Source organism: Charadrius vociferus, unplaced genomic scaffold (assembly GCF_000708025.1).
Source record: "Charadrius vociferus isolate BGI_N301 unplaced genomic scaffold, ASM70802v2 scaffold345, whole genome shotgun sequence".
NCBI classification, from domain to species: Eukaryota; Metazoa; Chordata; class Aves; order Charadriiformes; family Charadriidae; genus Charadrius; species Charadrius vociferus.
In genome coordinates, this window is record NW_009648340.1 from 411715 (window position 1) to 429534 (window position 17820).

The 17820-nt window shown below is 35.8% G+C and overlaps 1 protein-coding gene across 1 annotated transcript in view; it reads right to left on the reverse strand.

The window, feature by feature from the left end:
• The window catches only part of CSMD1 (CUB and Sushi multiple domains 1), a 1016474-nt gene that overhangs the window by 228591 nt on the left and 770063 nt on the right, over window positions 1-17820 (reverse strand). The window contains exon 27 of the mRNA XM_009885090.1: window positions 912-1103. Coding sequence (XP_009883392.1) covers window positions 912-1103 — 192 coding nt within the window. The remainder of the gene's footprint in view (window positions 1-911; window positions 1104-17820) is intronic.

Below are 17820 nucleotides of genomic sequence, written 5' to 3' on the forward strand. Positions count from 1 at the left end.
AGGAAGCAGCTCCTGGAATGGAGAATGTAGTATCCCATATGGGAGAGAGGAAACAAGCAAGGATCCTACAGGTCTGGTGAGTGCTGAAAGCGGTTGGTGACCTGCCTGCAGCAGGCAACAGAGGCAAAAACTAAGCATCAGAAGATGCATTGAAAGAAAGACTTTCCCAATGACTCATGGGAACTCCATGTGAAACTTGAACTCAGGAAGTCACTGGTAATTGCTGGACGGGAGAGCAAAACTGGAGGAGAGAAACTGTCTAGCAAAGGTACAATGGGTAATAGCTATACTGGTGTTATTTTATGCATCTCAGTACTCCTCTATTTAACATTTATGTTGGTTGTAATGAAACACAGTTTTAGAGAGTTGAAGACGTGTGATATTTAAAGATAAGGTCTACCTCAAGGCTCTGACAGATGGGGTATCCTAGAATGGAAACAATGACTCAAGCGCATGCAGATAAAATAATCCACCAATGTAGGGTGAAAGTTAGAAATTAGCTTCAAAGGAATGAGATGCTGAAATAATTTCTGATGAAAACGGATAAGGTAAAAAAAAATATCTTAATTTGCTTTATGATGGGGTTTGCTTAGCTTGTAAAGTGTTATGATAATATCACTGTCTGTGATAGCATATCAGACTCGATGACCCAGGACTTCATCAGAACCAAAGCAGTGGTCTTTCATCAAAGGCTGCCCTATAGAAGGAAGTGTTTCCCAGCAGTTTTCTATCCATTACCAGCCAGCCATCTGTTTCAGAGAAGTTATACTTGGATATCCACAGTAAACTGTTACTTGAAATTTAAAGTATGTTTACACCATTATCACATGATGAAGTATAGAAAGACAGAATATTTTTTTTTTTTCTTGAAACAGCAGACCAAAAACTTTCATTGTCACAATCCATATTACCTATGCAAGTAGGCAAAGGTTTGTCCCAAACTCTTCGATCTCCACTTAAGCAGGTCATAATACTACTACCATGCATTGTATAGCCAGGATTACAGCTGTATAAAATGACAGTGTCTACAAAATGTCCTTCATCTCGGATCTTGTAGCCATAATTTGGTATGCCAGGATCTTCACACTTCACTAGGTCAAAACCTGCAAACAGAAATGGGAAGGGAAAAGAAGGAAAAAAACATCAAAGATATAAAATATCAACCAAAATAAAATGCCAATGAATGTGATCTTAATGCAAATTATACTCTCGTGATTCAATTAGATTAGATTTATCCCCAGTGACTAACGATAAATTATACATAATTTGGGTAAATCAGAAACTGAAACACCAAGATCTAATTATTCATTTGATATCTGATTATGGCATTATTTTGTTGAAGAAAGCATATTATCTACACTATCCCAAAAGAGATTAGTGAGCAATTTATTAATTTAGACCACTTCTATTATTTCATCCTTTTTTATTCAGAAGAAAGGAAGCAGTATTGACCCTGTATTTGGCACTAAGTGGGAGCTTCACCTCCTCATCTAATCTCCATAACAAAGCCAGCAGAACATAGTTGGAACTCAGGAAGTAAATGCAAAGGTTATTTCATCCATCCTAGTATCAAAGTAGCATGGCTTCAGCTTCTCTGTTGAAAACGAAGAAATATTCTTACACTCATTTTCAATCAGCATTCCCTTTTTCAGCCTATTAACATGCTGAACAGGACAAATAGTTGTTTCTGTGTTCCTTGGAATGAGTAGTTCTACTCTGAGCAGCTACAACTCTTTCCATATTTTACCCTTTCCTCTCTGCATTTTCTCCATATAGCATTGCTAAAATGTAAAGATGCAGCCTAAATCTCTACTTTTGCCTTGAGGTCCCATTCTTTGAGCAATATAGAGAGTGGTCCCAAATTAACCTTTCTCAACTCTAGTCAAATTTGTGCATTTTTCATAATTACTGTCATGTCCTCAGCCCAAGGAAGTAATTCTGAGTCTACAAATGGTTTCCATTTTGCTGTCCTCATTCTACTGAAGAGCTTCATTATGTGGTTCTGAATGTGGCTGCTGGTCTTCCGTTCTGTTTGCTGTTTCACCCTACATAAGGCCTTCCACTAATTATAAGAGAATCAGACATCTTTATGGTAAATAACATATCCATAGATAACCTTCCATTATTCTACACATACAGAAACTAGAGTTGGTATCACATTTTTTTTGTTGCCTTTCTCCTGATGCTGAAAAGATCAACCTCAGTTGAAAAAGTGGCAAGTAGTCTAATACCTTGTTTTTCATCCTGTACAGTTGCTAAAGCTGTCCAACAACTGAGTCCTCTGAAAACACAAAATGTCTTTGTTTTCTTTGTTCGTAAATTGGACTCAAAGTTTGGGATTTACTTTACTCAGGTTTCTGAAAATTAGAGGGGTAAACTTGAACTAGTTAGCTTAGGCTACTTTCATATTCAGTAGAGAAATATGTATCTCAGGAAAACAAACCAACTCATATTGAGATAGCTGTCTGTGACCAGTCAGTTCAATCATCTTCTGGAAATACTTATTTTCTGCCTTTACTGTAAACCGAGCCTAGGTTCTCTCTTTATATAGCAGGTTATAGTAGCTCAGAATTTTAAGTATCTAGAGTTAGGGAAAAGGAATCCCTCTCAAAAAAAGGAATGCTATTCCATCACGTAGACACTGCATCTCTGTCCATCTTAAGAAACATCAAGCCCCAAGACCAATGAGCATGCTCTGACCACAGCCATGCACTGTTAAAGTCAGTTACCATTCAAAATAGCATGACCGTCTACAAGCCACTTTCTGAGACTTTATCTCGCTCTGTCTACTACGTTATGCCTGAGATTGTTTGGGACAGCGCTAGACAACCTAAATTAGAAGCATGTTAGCATTTACTCTAACATTTCAGCAGCCTAGATAATCAAATTCCCACACACACACTCATGCCCTGACAATGTTTAGTTTACTAACAGAAGTGTAGCCCATATGTCAGAAGGAGTATGTATAATCACACACAGTACAGAAGGATTATAGAGATTTGTCATTATTTTCTTGCTAAAAGATTGTTTCCATGTGAATATTTGCACGTCCCAGCAATTTCACTTTGTTGACAAAAACAAAACCAGCGAACACAATTTCCAGACAAAAGGGGTAGCATTCATTTTAACTAGCTCTCAGCATCTCTTATATAAGCAGCCATATCTAAATCAGTTGTCTGTCTTTTAGAGTTAATAGCAACTTATGGGGTATGATTAATCTCATCCTAAAGTAGATACCTAAAATAGATTGGATGAACTGTGCAGTTCTAAAAAGGTAGATTTCTCATCATTCACTATAAAAAAAGCCAAGATGATTAGGTCATACAGATGAACTGACCTTCATAAGAAATAGCTATATTTCATTGTTTTAATCTCCTTATTAAACATACAAAGAAAGACATTTATTTTAAACCCTGAATATGTAAGTTGTTTGATAAATAATGTGATGACACTTTAATGCTGATTTGACAGCATGAGCCAGTGTAACACTATTTCTCTGCCACAGGATTTTAGATACTTTCCCATCTTTTAGTAGGTGCAACATTTGGTTATCATTGGCAGTGGCATGTAATTGACAGATGAAACTTCCTTGATTAAAGAATCTGTTTGTGTGTGGTGAAATAAGCTTTCCATAAGACTGATAGAAAGCTACACAAGAGATTGATTATCCACTACCTTCTACCACATAAAGAAGACAACGTTGTCAGGGAGAGATAGTACCTTTTGTAAGACCAACAGATACATTTGCATGAAGTGAAGCAAACTTTAGGACAAATAAGCCATTCTAATCTGCTATATAGCCATCTTCACTACCGAAGATGTCAAGACTGGGATAAATTATCGATCTGACTTGCTATCATTTTGTGTATTGCATTTAGCATTCAGTTTTGCACAAGTGTGTAAATATCTATGATGCGATGCCAGAAAATCTTTTCTTCTCTCCTTTTTGCAGTACTGCTTCTGTGGGATGATGTGTCTATCAAAGGCACCAGATCCGCTCATTCATCAGAATAAGGGCTCTCTGAATGGTGCAAAAACAAGTTTAGTGTGTTTATCTTTTCACAATCTGTTTGCACAGCATACATAGCAGATGAACTATTCCATTTTCTCCTCACCTGCAATAATGATCCAAGAGGACTCCTGAAACCTCAAAGATGTGAAGAGTTAAAGAGATCCTGCCACAAGTTTTAGAAGTTTGACAGAAGCCTACCATAGCCTGCCTCTGCTTTCTCTGTTCTTGCTGTGAAATAGGACTGAGTAGCTCAAAAGATCTTTCTGTTTTTCCTTTACCTTATTAATAGTTCACATCATTATTGTAAGTCACTTATACCTTCAAGTATTCACTAACATAGAAGTTTTCCATGTCCTTTGCTTTGTAGACTGCTAAAAGTTTTCCAAAGTCTACCACTATTGAAAATAAGCTTGCTTTTCTTGATTACATTTGCAGGCTCTGTGGCAGAAGTCCATGAGACCCCACAGATCACAGGTTGAAATTCACTTTACTGCTATGTTAGAACACTATAATTGAATTAAATATAATCTGATACAAAGATATGAAATTAATCATTAAATGAAATGACCTTGATATTACTTATTAACATAAAAAATTGCTGGTGCTCTTACAGAAAGACTGCTCTAAGAACAAATTTTCTAAAGACAGAAATTTAATTCAAAATGCAGATTGAGAGTTGGCATTTAGGAAGAGAAAAAAAAAAGAAAAAGAATTGTTGGGTTTTGTTTATTTTAGGCCTAAAATATTCTACGTGTAAAATGATTTACTGGTCTTTGGCATTATTTTGACTAACACAGTTTGGAAATTACTTCTGTTAAATTACTACATATGTAGTATGTATATATCATAGCATCCCCATGTTACAATCGATTGATTTGCATGACAAAAGTTTGTATCACTGTGTGTATGTTTATAAAGAAATAAAAAATAATAAATAAATAAATAAATAAAGTTTGCCTAGAATTTCTATATATAAACATAAAATTCAATTACTGTTGCAATAACAGGAGAATAAATTAGTTAATTACTTACAGGCTCTTCCACTCCTCTACCTCAGACTAGTCTAGATCAATTGCATGAAATTTAATGATTTTGTCCATTTACTCTTTTAACGTAAATATCATAAATGTAGATGAAGTGTCCCTAAATCTAGCGTACTTTTACAGTTCTTCTTAAGTCATCGTTCCCCAAATGTGGAAAGACTTTTTCACCTGTCAATAGCACTATCCCAAGGTGAATTGCCTGCTTCTTCAAGAGTCTCATTCTCTACAAATATTCATTGAACTGTATTTCTGTATCTGTAAATGACAAAATACCTCTACAAGTTATAAGTAGGAAAAAACAGTTTTGGTAAAGACACTGTGTCTGAGTACGCAGCAGTACATATAGGAATTTCTCAGCCTGTGCGTGTGTCAGAGGACATGAAGTCCCAGACAGAAATATATTGCTTTTTTAAATCTTATTTTTGAGACTCTGTAGGAGAATTTATATCAATAGAGGAGTTAAGATTTTCTGTCAGTCTACTTTAAACTCAAATCTAATCAAATATTTATTTGGGGTAAAGTGTTGATAAGCTGATTGTAGAGAACATAACCACTCACTGTCTTGGGTGAGAGAGAATTCAATTTCCTATTTCACACACAATACAGAAAATAATAACATGCAAATAAAAATATCTAACTAGAAACAAAAATATAAACCCTAGATTTAAATATCCTTGAGATATATCCTTGAGATACTAAACCCTTCATTCGCTCTTTTTTTTTTAGATTATTCAGATATTTTTATCAAAAAAACACCTTGGAAAATTAATATAGATTGCAATTTCTTCTAATTATTGCTAATTCATGAAAAGTCCAGTGGTAGTCTCAATTTTTAGGGTTATTTTTTAAATATAAGAATAGCAGTACATAATTTGTAGCCACACATTCAATACACTTTTCCACAAGCGAGACTATCTCTGTTTTTCTGTAGGCCTATTAAAAATCGGGGTATTCCACATGCAAGTAGGTGCTGCTAATTGTGCGCAAATATGGCAGGATCTTGCCCTGTGTGTTCGCTGCCTTTCCAATACTTCTTATCCAATTTCTTCCCCTTCTTATTACACTCAAAAAATAGAACTTTCCATCGCTATTTTTCCCTGATGCTTTTGTACTTCTGGTTTAATTTGTCATGAAGGACCATATTTTGTGAAATCTCATTGTTGAAATGTTGCAACGGAAATTCAGTGTTAAAGTAGATGCTGTGAGCTTTCACAGTGGGGAAATATAGTCATGAGCTCCCTACAATCACAGTACTCAAGTTTACCTGACATTGAAATGAACCGGCAGTCAGAGAAATTCTGCCAATATTCTTACTGCTGAGAAAGATTATTGTACCAGCAAAGTGCTGCCAATTATCTTATTCCTGAGTTTCATTATAGGGTTATCAGAACAATGAATGGATAAAAGCCAGTTAAATTAAAACCAAAACAGCCAGAATACATCTTCATGATTGGCTATCACCTCCTGACACTATTTATCCAACGTGTTTTGTTCTGTCATATTTGATATAAATAATCAGGAATGTAGAAATAGCAGTTGTCAGGGTAAAAATTATTGACAAGTCTGTAATTTATGTAGACTATTAATTACAACTTCTTTCAACTCGGTTTAATTATGATGGGTACTGTGGTTCTGTCTACATTAGTAAGTACTGCAATACAGTAGAAGCAAATCTGGGCATTGAAACAATGAAGATAAGGACACGACATCCACACTGTCTGTACTAAAGCATTTTTACTTTGGACTAGGTTTTGTGTCTATTAGTGGATGGAGTGTGCTAAGTGCATCCCTGGAGCACACCTTTCAGTTCAAATTCAAGTTTGTACCCTCCAAAACCTGTCTTCAATATGAATTCATGTAGAAGAAGTAAGTGTTCATTCTGTGGAATATTTTGAGGGAAATTATCAGGGATTCTGTATACTGCAGTGTACTTTTAACAGAAGCTGATGAAGTTCTGAGATATCTGCAAATGTTCTCTTCACCTATTTTGAAAGGAATAATACAGTTTACCTACCATATATATAAATAAAGATGCATTTATACTGCATGTAAACCTACAGTGGCTATATGAAAAATAAATAATCTGAAATAAGTAATGCCAGACACACAAAAAAGTAAGCACCTAAAAGGTATGCATTACCATTCTGTAGGTATTTGGTCCCTACTTGGAAACTCTAACCTTAAGTTCAATACTAGGACTTCTATGAAGCATATAACAAAATAAAAAGTTATGAGTTCCTGGTCTAGAAAGTTGACAAAAGCAAGAAAGATACTCTGAATTGTGAGCTATGGTACTCGTCTGAATTTTACTTCCTACACAAAGGAATGATGAGGCATGTTACATTATGTCAGTCTTAGTAGAATGCATAAGTAAACTGTTATTGGGGACCAGAATGTAGGTCCCCTATAAGCACCCTAGAAGTTATGCTGCAGGGCTTTATTCTTTCCTTTTTTGTCTTTCTGTCTTAGTAAACCTTGTTCATCCTTTGGCACAAAGTATACTATGGCAATTAAAACTTGACCCATGGAAATGGAATAGGACAGTTTTAAAACAGAGGAAGTAATTGAACTGACAGTAAAATAAATGTAACATCACAGCCCTTAATACTGTGGTCCCATGGTGCAAATTTGTTCAACAATTTCTGACAGGTTAACTTTATTTACAAGATTTACATTGGATTAATTGTTGTTTGTCAATGTCATTCTGACTTTATGCTAAACCATATATAAAACTGTCTTTAAAGCACAAAATGCTTGTAAGTTTCCTTCTGTATGCCGTAGTTAATTTTAGAGAAATTCAATCATGTTCATGCCAGGTTCAGATCAGATTTGCACTGCTGGGGATTCTGATGCTGTAAAGATTCATTTTTAACGATCATGGAACCTTGGCCTCAGATATGATCCCAGACACTGTAACCATTTGGAGGGAATTTCTTCTTGTAAATTCAAAAAACCATGAACCTGTGTTGTAACTTCTGTAGACTCTGGCAGTTTGTAGTATGAACTCTAAATAGGAAGTGTGCCAGACAAAACTGTAAAGACATTTAAAAAGAAATTATAGCTGGGGTATTTGCAAAACTTTAAATGTCTAATCTAAAGAAGAACAGGTCCTGAAAGCATCATATATAGCATGTAGGTGTAGATCAACACTATCAAGGATCTCAGTTTAGATGAGTAAATTTATACTCATATAATTTCCTACTAATATTACTGTTTGATACAGATGGGGAAATACTATTGAAATAGCAATACCACTAATCCCCATGAAAACTTCACAAGCCAAGCCATGAGGGGTTAATTATTCTGAATGTAAAAAAGTTTTTGCAGTTCATACATTAATCACTACAGGATTAAAAGCACACTCCATGGGACTCCAAGTAGTGTTTAATAATCTCTAATAATTATATTACTTACTATACCATAAGTATAGACTGCGTGGGCTCTGTTCAGTGAAAAGGCAATGTTGTTTTTTCATTTCTACTTGCCATGGAAGACAAAGTTCATAAATTATGTATAATCTACCTTCAACTTCTGAAAGTGGTATTTTGGGATGACTCAAAAAAAGGAAGGGCTAATACATATAAAAATCCTATTTCAGTACATACATGGAAATATTAACAGATGTTTTAATATTAAAAAAGTAAGCTAATACAAAAACATTGGAAACACCAAGATCTCTCTTAGTGTTATCTAAATCTCAAGTAATTTAAGCTCATAAACATAATCTAGATATTTTACACAGAATCATTTTTGGATTACCAAAGAGTAATTAAAAGTATGAAATGGTACTTGAGTTAATGTTCAGAGTCTATAACAGATTTCTAAATGCATGTAAATGTCGATAAATACTCATTCTGCAGTTGTTGCATCTTAAACCTCCATAACATAATCTATTTAATTAAATCAATGCAATTCAAAATGAGAGTTCCTGGCATTTTCATTCTGTCTTGGAACCATTTATGTGCCATTGAAACTTACAGTTGTAGAGAAAAAAAAAAGTCTATATTTTGTACTGGAAAATGTGCCAATTACAAGTCTCTACCCAATTAGAATGATAGAAAAGACTGTAGAAAGAAAAGTGTTTGAATAATGTGACTATAGTGAGGTATCAGAAACTTGCATGAACTTTCAAAGACAAATGAGCATTGGCTGTATGCACTGGGACAAAATTAGCTCCAGACCTCTTTCTTTTGGATGTGTATAGTTTTTGTAAGGAGGGCTGAAATATTTTTACTTCTTGGTGACTGAATATTTTACATTCTAACACAGATCATCTGAAAGAGATCAAAGGAGCCACATTTTTCAAAAAAACTGATATATTTCTACGTGCTTATACAGCAGAATGTGTTCACAGTAAGAAATAATACCTGCTGCTTTCTACCCTTTGGAAATTGAGAAGTATACTCAGTTTCTCAAAAGCTTTGCAATCTATTGGCAATTTACATTTGACTACACTGATGAGACAGGCATTCAATGGATAATAATTTCTAATAGGAGTTTCAGCACTTTTTCTTGACATAAGCAACATGTAAGAAAATGTACGTGAAATAGTGATGATAATACATGTGGTCAGTAAAAGGTCTTTAGAGCATAAAATGAAAAAGAAAATAACTCTTTTCTGTAATTTTCTTCCGTAATAAGTATATTACAAAAAGTTTTAAGGCCTTTCCCCACCAATTTCAAACCAGAGTCTTTGTGTCCATATGTCCTACTTGCAAGAGATAGGTATGCAAATACATGTGCCTACATCAAGATGATTACTGTGCATATATAGAAAGTATACAAGCAAGCTTTGCAATTAGCAAGCAAATGAATAATTAATAATAATTTATACTCAATACAAGAGAAGCAGGGATTAAAGGTGAGATTCCATGTGAGTTTAAGAACTGTAACTTCAAATGTCTATAGAGAGAGATCTTCAGGAACAATCTGTGTCTAAGCCCCCTTTATAATTAGTGGGGAAATAACCGATACAGTGAGTACTTAAAAATATTCTGTAGGTTACTTGTGAGAAGAGCACTGGTCTGACATTTTGGTTTTGTTTTGTTTTGTTTTGTTTTTTTTTTGGGGGGGGGAAGAAAAGGAGAAGAATGAACATGAACACATACTTTTTTTTTTTGGTGTGTTATTTAGTGCAAGGTATTTTGGCTTGACACCTACCAAATGCTTCACTGATTACAAATGCATTCATTTCCTCACAGTCTTTTCTAGAATACTCACTCAGAGTAATCAAGTCACTGTGAACATAAAGGGTGGATTGAAACATGGAAAAAGATTTGTACAAGCTTATAAAAAACAGTATGGCACAAAGAGGACTGAAAGCTAAAGACCCTCATCAGCTGCAGCTGTGCTCATTCTTTCATGCACTGACAGGGGAGCAACGTGCACATAGCACCTGTTATTCTGGCTAGTGGTACTGATGCCCAACACTGCTGAAAATCAAATTCTAAATACACTGTGGTGAACAACTTAGGTAATGAGAAACACATAAATCTTGTCTACCTTTCATCATTCTGTCTTAAGCAACTGTCTCCACACAGAAAGTTTATGGAAGCAGAAGGGACAGAAATAAATAGTTTTATAGCATTCATCTTCTTTAACTATCTTTCTTCCAAATAATCTGCTCTCTACATGCATCTCTAATTCTGCTCATATATCATATACACATATTTTTGGCAGGGTGATTTTAATCCTATGTATAAACTTTTGTGGGAAATATCTTAATTTTATTCTTAAATAGCTTTCTTACATTTTAAATAATTAGAAATGTAGTTTTGATGACTGAAAAATCTGTTCTATAATTAATACTAATCTTCAGTTACAAAAAATGACTAGATTCTAGGACAACAAGCTTAATCTATTGAAATGTAAACAATTCCCTCATATAATGAAGACAGGGGAGAAAACAGTCACATTCCTGCATCTAAACTGTTAAAATCCTTACAAATGAATTCTGGATTATTTTTTTCCTGAAAATTCATGTTTTCATAAACTCTATTTAATTTCAAAATTTAAAAATTGGTTAGATAATGTATTTCACATGAAATATTTTAGACGAGGTCATTTCAACAGGTTTCAGAAAGGGAAAAAAATCAGTCAGAAGACAGCTAAGATCAAAGTTTGGTCTCAAGGCACACACAAATGACTTGAAATGTCTAACATCAAAAAAAAACAGCAACCCTATGTAAGGTTTTAGTTTGTATAACAGTATGAGAATCAGAGAATCACAGAATCTTCAGAGTTGGAAGGGACCTCTAGAGATCATCTAGTCCAACTCCCCTGCTAAAGGAGGATTGCCCAGAGCACATTACTCAGGACTGCATCCAGGCGGGTCTTGAAAATCTCCAGAGAAGGAGACTCCACAACCTCCCTGGGCAGCCTGTGCCAGTGCTCTGTCACCCTCACCGTAAAGAAGTTTTTCCGTGTGTTGGAACGGAACTTCCTATGTTCCAACTTGTGCCCATTGCCCCTCGTCCTGTCACTGGGAACCACCAAAAAGAGTCTGGCTCCATCCTCCTTCAACCCACCCTTTAGATATTTGTATGCCATAATAAGGTCTCCCCTCAGCCTTCTCTTCTCCAGGCTAAAGAGTCCCAGCTCTCTCAGCCTTTCCTCATAAGGGAGATGCTCCAATCCCTCAGTCATCTTGGTTGCCCTTCTCTGGACTCTCTCCAGCAGTTCCCTGTCCCTCTTGAACTGGGTAGCCCAAAACTGAACGCAATATTCCAGTTGTGGCCTCACCAGTGCCGAGTAGAGTGGGAGAATGACCTCCCTTGACCTACTGGTCACACTCTTCCCTATGCAGCCCAGGATTCCATTGGTCTTTTTGGCGACAAGGGCACATTGCTGGCTCATGGACAATTTACTGTCTACCAGGACCCCCAGATCCTTCTCCTCAGAGATACTTCCCAGCAGGTCCACCCCTAACCTATACTGTTTCTTAGCATTCTTCCTCCCCAGGTGCAGCAACCTGCACTTGCTTTTGTTGAACCTCATTAGGTTCCTCTCTGCCCAGCTCTCCAGCCTGTCCAGGTCACGCTGGATGGCAGCGCGGCCCTCTGGAGAGTCAGCCACCCCTCCCAGTTTGGTATCATCAGCGAACTTGCTAAGGATACACTCTAAGAACGTAACAGAATAATATCTTTACATTTGTGTTGCTTAGATTTTATAATTAGACTGTTATAGTTTGCACTTTCATAAATTTAACAGTTAGCAAATCAACAATGAGGCACCTAAGAGATCTTACATTTGAATTGCAGCAAGAAGGAGCATGCAATTCACCCTCCTAGGTTTCTAAATGCAGAACATCTACCTGACTTAGGGAACTCCTTATCAATATGACAATTAGTTGGATAATAATGACAGTTGTCGCCCTTGTCTCATACTCAGTAGCTGCAGCTTCTCTTTCCCAAAACAGAGAGGGTTGAGCCAATAATCCTAAACTGGAAATAATAATTTTTCACCCAACATGAGGCCTGAGTAGGCAAGAAGGCCAGGGATAAAGAGCAATAAGATATTGGCTGTTCTGCTCGAGTGTCCTAAGCTTTCAGACAGGAATTTTTGCTCAGGGGAAAATTCTGATAATTACAGCTGTGGGAAGAAATTGTCAGTAACACTGCTGTCGACTCATGTGAAACTTGGAAAAGAGGAAATGATTCACTGCCAACGAACAGAAGTGGGTTTTTTTGAAAAGCAGAGGAAATGGGAAAACTTTTGGAACAAATCCCAGCTAAAATGCAGTAAATCCAACTGCACATACATATAATGGCAAAGTCTATAATGGATTCATAGAAATAAATGTTTTAAAAATATGAGAGGAAAATGTTCAGGTTGAAGTGGCAAAGAAGTTCTTTCCTGCAAGCCACTGCATGAACAAATTAATGAAAACACTGTGTTCTCACTAAGGGCTCAGAAATAATGCTTCAAATATGCTCACATCTTTAATATTAAAGTAACATAATCTTTAGTCCAGCATTTCTGAGATTATGAATTTAGCTGAAATCTGCTTGCAAATTTCAGTCACATACTTTAGCTAGGATGCATACATCAGCAGATGAGAAACAAATATGCTTAGGAAGCCTACCTGGATTGGCATCACTGAAAAATCTTACTTTCATATTCTAAAGATAGAATTTCAATATAAATGTAAAACAACACATGCATATGAACATCTATGGTGATCTCTGCTAGCCCCTCTCTTTCCCACCTTCAAAGCATAACTGCATTTCAAATTTTATAACAGGAGATTTTAAAAAGCAGCCCTCTTCTTTATAATAGATGTGAATTACAACAGGAAAACCTAGTGGCTTTAGATCTCTGACCCATACACAGAAAAGGCTGGAGTGCTTCAACAGGTTACAACTGGCAATTATCAGAACCAAATCAAAGTAACCTTTCACAGATTACCTTTTTCACATGTTCTAATACCTCACATGAAATCTTTTTTTTCCTTGATTGAAAATGAGAAATAGTTAACATCTTTCTTCTTTCTAATCCCAAGCACAGAGGGATAACTTAGTGATTTAAGGATGATAAATTATGTAGTTGTTGGAAACTAAATAAAATATTTTTCTTTTGAGATGTTCAGAGAGATTTTAAAAAACAAAAATTATTCAGCTTGTGAATGTATATTTGCAATACACATATTTTAATTCAAAAAGAAGCCTGGCTTTCACTCCAAGTGTTTTTAGAGAACACAGTTTAATAATTATGGAGTGTTCAGCCTGTAATCCTATCACAGCATGCCACTACTGTTTTATTTTTTGTGACTCTTCTCAGTTTCATTCATTCTTGCAACCTGCTTCTTACCAATGCAGTCTCAGTCCACCACTCCATATGCTTCCCATGTTTCTTAGAGAGCTTGTCTTGGTCTCTTTCTCTCTTACATGCAGATCCTAGTCTTTTTTCTCAAACATCATCTTTCCCAATACCCTATGGCGCTCTTCTTGCCTGCTGCACCTCTCCTCTAGTCTCCTTGGTTTCGTACTGCAGCTTCCCTTATTCCAAGCTGCAGACAAGGAAACATGAGAGGTGCCCATCTATTCCCTTCCTTCTCTCTTCTTCCCTCCTCTCCAAATCTGGCTTTTATTTCCTTGGTATTGCAACCAAACAGCACTATCCTCATTTTCTCAGGCTACCCACAAGACAGTTGGCACTGACAACACAGGATGGTTGGTGGGTTGACCCCAGCTGGCAGGTAAGCCCACATTCAGTCGCCCTCTCACTGTGCTTATTCACAGGGTAGGACCTGCTCACATAAAATCTATCTAGCTAAAGATTTATATCTTCAAAAATTTAGGAAGATTTTCCTGAGATGAGCAAAACGCCAAACTGTGGGATAAACATCATCATGCCAGTATTTTCATCTCCAAAGCATGTGATAGTATAAGTTTTAAAATAAAAGGTTAATACAACACTTATATTGGCCAAATAAAATGTTTGCATTAGCAAAATAAAAAAATAAAAAATTGAAATATTTGGCACCTACTCTGTTCATCAAAGTTAAATTCAAAAGTTTCACAGGTGACTAAAAAAGTCTTTTAATAAAAATTGGAAAACAACCTTAATTATACAGAGTGTTAAAAGACTGGTATATTTTAAGTTCATACAAAGTTTTGGGGATTTTGGGAGGGGGACTGTTGTTTGTTTTGTTTTGTTTTGTTTTTACTTAGAAGCTTTCTGCATTAATCTATAGCTTTTTGATTTATTAAAAAGATCCTAACATGATACCTTACCTAATTTATTTGCCAAAAAGTTTCAAAACTTTAAGGTATGGCTCTAAAAATTCAGACTATGCTATATTGATTATGATGACATGAAACAATGCTTAATTTCATATAAGTTCTCTGAATATCTTCTGTTTGCAAAAGAGATCTTAATGTTTTCTGCTCATTTACTAATAAGATAAAGGGTATTTATTTAATTTTGCAGCACTGGGAACTTTGGTTGCCAGAGAAAACATAACATGCAAACAAGCCACGATATGACATGTATACAGAGAAACAGGTAAACAGGTATTTTTGGGTTTAAATAGCAATTTCTTAAATCCTAATTTTATCCAAATTATTTTTAGACTGTATAATTCGATACATGGCTTATTTTGTGAGGTAGACGCATACAGAGGAACTATTTAATAAATTAGGTTATGAAACTGAAGTTCAGTTTCATTCTGAACAGAAGAAACAAAACAAAAGCAAAACCACTGATGTTTTGAAACTCACCACAATGGAAAACCCTAGTAAAGAGTTCTGTACTGAAAATCCTGAATGCCTTATTCAGGATTTTTTTTCTGTGCTTTAAAACTGAATGCAAATTCATCTTAATCTTATGAAAACTTTTGATCTTCACAGAATGAGATTTTTTAAAAATCCTCCCTTATCGTATTGCCCTGAACAGATATATTGATCAGCGCATAGGAGAAGCATAGCTTTGAGAATGTGGCTGGATTATGTAAGCACTGACATATTGGAAGTAGAAGGCAGTTTACTTTTTGGAGGGGAGGGAGGGAAAAGACTATGATGAGACCATGTTATTAAAAGGATATCATAATTGTTGTACACGAGTGAACTGAATTAAAATTTCTAACTAAGTCTTCTTTTGGCGTTGCTTAAATTTTTACTTCTCAATTTTGTAACTTTGACTTTCTTTTAGAATGTTTTTTTCTATGCAGGCAATACAGCCTACATCGATTTGGGGTTAGTCACATAATTGTGCTGGTCTTAAAATTACCTGTGAACATACACATATATAGGTTAAGACATACTCATTTAATAATTTTTGCCTTTTGTTTATTTTCATTTAATTTTGTCTCACATTTTCACTGCGGTGTGTAAAGGTTCTCTTTGGAACAGATCTTATACACCAATTAGTTACTGAAAGGAAACTGCAAGAGCGTCTTTTCATTACTGGATTGTTCTGCTCAACTGACACTATACAGCCTGAGGCAAAGACACTATATTTCTGAATTTGAGTCTGTTTGTATGCTAGAATAATTGACTGAGTTTGCAGTTTCAGAACATTGTTTTCACTGACATTCTTTTAACATTTTCAATTACTGTAGAATAGGAAATGAACTAAATTAAATTTCAATTCAGGATTCTCTTAAATTAATTTCCAGGTTTAAAACATTTATATAAATTTAGATTATGCTAATTCAAATTCACCTTCCATACACTAACTTTCACTGTCCCTTGAAAGATGTAGTGGTAGAGAATATTTACAACACAGAACTTAAACTGAAAATTAGAACTAAGTCTTCAGCAATAACAGAATAGTATGAACGCCAAACCAGTGTATCATGCCTGAGATAATATTTCAAAATTTCTTTTCTTAAACTGAAAAGTGTATCTTGAGACCAATGAAAGGAATATTGTTAAACTGCTAACTACACATGCTAAATGTAGATGATAAATGCAAATAAAAATATTGAACCTACATGTAGCAGCCTTCCAGTGCATAAAGAGGGCTTACAGGAAAGATGGGGAGGGACTCTGATTTTATCAGGGAGTGTAGTGATACTACAAGGGATAGCCATTTTAAACTGAAAGAGGGTAGATTTAGATTATATATTAGGAAGAAATTCTTTGCTGTGAGGGTGGCGAGACACTGGAACAGGTTTGTCAGGGAAGTTGTGGAGGCCCCATCCCTAGAAGTGTTCAAGGCCAGGCTGGATGGGGCTTTGAGTAACCTGGTCTAACGGAAGATGTCCCTGTCCATGGCAGGTTTGTAATTAGATGCTCTTTAAGGTCCCTTCCAACCCAAACCATTCTATGATTCTATGATTTAAAAAAAAAATAATCTATCCATGCGCAATCCTAAATCTGTTTTCTATTAGAAACACTAGATGCAAATTCTGTGGAGTTGAGCATAGCTCAAGGGCCTGAATCTTGCCAACTCTTCTGGCAAAAATGATAGCCACCCAGAATTCTGCTTTCAGTGAAAGAAATGGTCTTGCATGCAAAGTTAACAGAAGTTAACATTAAGTTAAGATCTGAGTCTACATAACACTTACTCTCAGAAAGAGAAATCCTTAGTGAGAATTTTTCCAGCCCTCATTTCCATCTTAGCACAGAAGTGCAGGAAAATACCTAATTTTACATTATAGGGAAATGGAGGATACAAATAAAAGGCAAGTGTTGAGGAAATAACATGGAACTACATTTTTACTCTATAGCAGTGAATCAGGAACAGGTGAGTGAAAGGCCCTCAGGAAGTTAAAATCTAGCTACAGAGTATACCACAAATCTCTGAATGGTTTTCAGACTTCATAAAGTCTTCAAGTAGTTCCACATGTTTCTGAAACACACAGGAGTCTTTTGTGAGGCAGAACATAATGGTGAGTGGCCCAATGCAGCCAGGCACGTTCCTATAGATAATATCTGTCAGTATTCCTGGATGAACCCTTCCACTGTCTCAATACAATGGACTCCAAGGCTTATTCTGCAGATAAGTCAAGCTTTTGCCTCTATTAAATCCTGCACAGGACTGAAGAACTGTGAATTTGCCATAGACGGCTAGATAAGCTGCTCCTAAAAAAGCAGATGTCTGGATAAGGACCGAGAGCAACTTCAGACAGGCAACTATCAGTGCAAGGAACTTGGTATAAACACTCAGTTTTGAGGAGAGTCCAAAGAGCAGTTCTATATAGCAGTAAAGTTCCTTACACATCAAATCTGAGAACTCTCTTTGAGGACATGGGTGGATGGCATCATGAATATAGACACCCATCTTCAGGCACCACAAGAAGAAATGAGTTTTGAGAGTTTT